Genomic DNA, 3,865 nt, shown 5'->3' on the forward strand with positions numbered 1-3,865 from the left:
AACAGTGAATGTAAGTGAAGGCATATGACATGAAATATGTTCCTGGATTGGAGGATGATTACACTTGGCAGCCCTGAACACTTTACATGGACTTCAAGGAGGAAACTGAAGCTAAGACTACTATGGGAGAGTGCATGCTCCCTCTCCATGCTATAAAATTATGAAGCTTTCTCCTCTAAGCTGTAAACTCATTAATTCTGCACACTTTAAAGGGAATTTTACCTCTAGTTGTTAGCTTTTATGACTTTAAATAAATTAATAACATCATTAATGGGTCATTTTTCTCATTTCTCAATTCTAGGTGCTAATTTATTTCCTCGCATTCTTCCATGCCTCATGCAAACACAACTTTGGTGTAGTTACTTATCTAAATTATTTAAATGCAATAGGTCAGGCAAAAACACAGAGCTAGTGTAAAGTGTTTAAACTTAATTTCACTTCTTCTACATAATGTAAAACTTTGGGTGAGCCATTGTCTTCTTTGAGTATAATGCCATTTGTAAACCACAAATAAATAACATCAGTCTGTTGGGGATAATCAGTACATTTCATTCACAGAGTGTGTGTCCAAACACACTCATATGTCTCTCTCCCTCCCCCTCCCTCTGTCCCTTCATATCTTACCCCCTACCCCATTGGTATACACCTGGGGCATGGGAGTATAGATGTGTTTCACTATGAATGTGTTTTGGGGTCAGATTTCAAAGCCAAGTGTCCACCTCTATTGGTCCTCATCATATTTTTGAAAAAATTTTTCCCCATTAACCTGGATCTCACTGTTTCAAGTACTCTGCCTGGTCAGTGAACCCCTAGAGCAATGGTTCATAACCATCCTAATGCTGTGAGCCTTTAATATACTTCCTCGTGTTGTGGTGACTCCAAACCATGAAATTATTTCCTTGCTACTTTGTAACTGTAATTTTCCTACTGTTATGAATTGTAAATGTTTGATATGAATGATATTTGATATACAACTGTAGAAGTAACCAACCATCTTTTAAATAAGAAACACAGAGTCAATACAAAGATAAAAGCTAAGAGGTCAGAGCAGTAGCTAAGATCTAAAAACCTTACCCTTCACTATGGTGGTGGTCCTACCTCTCCGAAAGAGACCTACTTCCTGTGTGTCTTTCTTTATAAAGACTTTCTGTTCTGCCTTCTCATTGGTTGTAAACCCAACCACATGACTGCCTCGTCACTGCCTGTCTGTACAGACCTCCAGGTCTTCTATGGTTGGTATTGAGATTAAAGGTGTGTGTCTCCAATGCTGGCTGTATCCTTGAACACACAGAGATCTACCTAGCTCTGCCTACCAAGTGCTGGGATTAAAGGCATGCACCACCACTGCCCAGCTTTTGCTATGGCTTTCTAATAGCTCTGACCCCCGGGCAACTTTATTTATTAACATACAAATAAAATCACATTTCAGTACAAATAAAATATCACCATATACAACCACTGTGAAAGGGTCTGTCAACCCCCAAAGGAGTTCTAATCCATAGTTGGTGAACCACTGCCTCAGATGGTCGGCCCTTAAGTTCTGAGACTACAGGTGTTAGCCTCTTTGTCTTTCTTTTAAAAGATACTGGGAATTGGAACTCAGGTTATCAGGCATACACAATAAGCACTTTAACACTGAACTACATTCCCACTCTTCCAGTTTATTTTTGTGTATTCATCTTAATTTATTTTCATAAAATTATATATCCATGATATTCATTCATTTAGAGATTATATAATACTGTATTTTTTATCATCTTAAAGAACTGATTACTGACTGAACATTTAAAATAAATGCAAGCATATAATCTAAATAACCTTGGCATATTGCTAACCTACCTCACACTCTGGCTTTCAGAATGAAAGAGCAGCTTTGTATTCTTTCTCATTGATATTTTTCACTCGCTCAAAGATGACAAACTAAACAAAAAAAATCAAGATAAAATAAAAGGCAACACATTTGAATGTAAGAATGATCACTGGTTTAATTTTCTTTTTTTAATGAGGCTATGAGATTTTTTTTTTCTTAAAGCTTTTACTTTGAGACATCATGGAAAACACATACAGGGACACATGGAGAAGACATGATCACAGAATTGAAGGTAACACAGTCAGAAGCATCATCAGTGCTGCCTGTCAGCTAATGTTGAAGTTCTGGGAGTTTGACATGATCCAGGGGTTTACAGGATGTATTAGTGTTCCTCTCCTTCTTCCTCACCCTCTCCTTCAACAGAATCCACACCCACTTCCTCATAATCCTTCTCTAGGGCAGCCATGTCCTCACAGGCCTCAGAGAACTCCCCCTCCTCCATGCCCTCACCCACATACCAGTGCACAAAGGCACGCTTGGCATACATCAGGTCAAACTTGTGATCTAGGTGAGCCCAGACCTCAGCGATGGCTGTGGTGTTGCTCAACATGCACACAGCCCTCTGGACCTTGGCCAGGTCTCCACCAGGTACCACAGTGGGAGGCTGGTAATTAATGCCAACCTTGAAACCAGTGGGGCACCAATCTACAAACTGGATACTGCGCTTGGTCTTGATGGTGGCAATAGCAGCATTGATATCTTTGGGAACCACATCACCACGGTACAGCAGGCAGCAAGCCATGTATTTACCATGGTGAGGGTCACATTTCACCAGCTGGTTGGCTGGCTCAAAGCAGGCATTGGTGATCTCTGCTACAGAAAGCTGCTCATGGTAGGCTTTCTCAGCAGAGATGACAGGGGCATAGGTGGCCAGAGGGAAGTGGATGCGAGGGTAGGGCACCAGATTGGTCTGGAATTCTGTCAGGTCAACATTTTTTATTATTAAGAAATTTTATTCATTTTACATACCAACCACATATCCCCAATTAGGTCCTCTGCATAGTGAGACAGTTGTGTAGCTTGATCTGCTTAAGGGGCCCCCTGGCAGTGGAATTAGGATCCATCCCTGATGCATGAGCTGGCTTTTTGGAGCCCAGTGCCTAAGGTGGGACACCTCAGACAGCCTTGAGACAAGTGCGGAACCGGGGGGTTAGACCTGCCTCAACTGAATGTACCAGGTTCTGAAGTTTAATTTTCAAATTCACAAAACTTCAGTTCATGGAAAAAATCAAATCTCAGTATGCTGCCACCATCACAATGACATTCTAGAACATTCTCTTCTCTAAACATTCTTCACATCCTGGTTAATCCACTTAGCTACCAAAATAACCATTATTCTTTGTCATCTTCTTAAGGTTTATTTTATCTGCTTGAGTATCTCTCTCAAATGCATTTTTATGCTGTATAATTTCTTCCTTTATTCTTGTCTGACTTAATATCTTTAAAAGATTAAATTTGATATATTGCTCAGTACCATGGTTTTGATTACTGAAAGCTGTTATATTAAAAAAAAACATTTTAATCATTCTCTTTTTGGTATATTTTCATTAAAAATAGTTATATAATCATATTTGGATATATATGAGTTCATAAATTATTATCTGTACTCCTGAGACAAACAGTCCCTAGAGTGATTACATATCCCATACTCTCAGCAACAATGCCTGGTATTCCTTTTCACTTCACATTATCTCAGGCTAGTCATCTTAAAAAACAAACAAACAAAAAAAAAATTGAAGAATAACTTACAGCCATGTTGTTTCAACTTCTCTGATGACCAATGAAGTTGAGCACATTATAGTTACATGTTCCTAACAGAATATGTGTCCTTTGTTGTTGCTTCTCTGTCTTTCTCTTGTCTTCCTGGCTCATGTCCTCAGTCCTCCCTATAACTCTTAATGACATTCCTTCCATTTTCATATAACAGGCGCTCTACTATCCTCACTAATGTGTTCCTTACACCATCTTTCCCCCATTTTTTAAATCTCATTTCTA

General features: G+C 39.2%; 1 protein-coding gene across 1 annotated transcript; it reads right to left on the reverse strand.

Moving 5' to 3' along the window:
- Positions 1–2,015: 2,015 nt before the first annotated feature.
- LOC114698793 (tubulin alpha chain) lies at positions 2,016–2,801 on the reverse strand (the record flags this gene model as incomplete). Its single annotated transcript, XM_028877651.1, has 1 exon — positions 2,016–2,801. A coding segment is annotated over one exon (609 nt), but the record flags the coding sequence as incomplete, so codon positions are not given.
- Between the last annotated feature and the right edge of the window lie 1,064 nt (positions 2,802–3,865).

This window comes from Peromyscus leucopus, chromosome 14 (genome assembly GCF_004664715.2).
Source record: "Peromyscus leucopus breed LL Stock chromosome 14, UCI_PerLeu_2.1, whole genome shotgun sequence".
Taxonomy (NCBI): Eukaryota; Metazoa; Chordata; class Mammalia; order Rodentia; family Cricetidae; genus Peromyscus; species Peromyscus leucopus.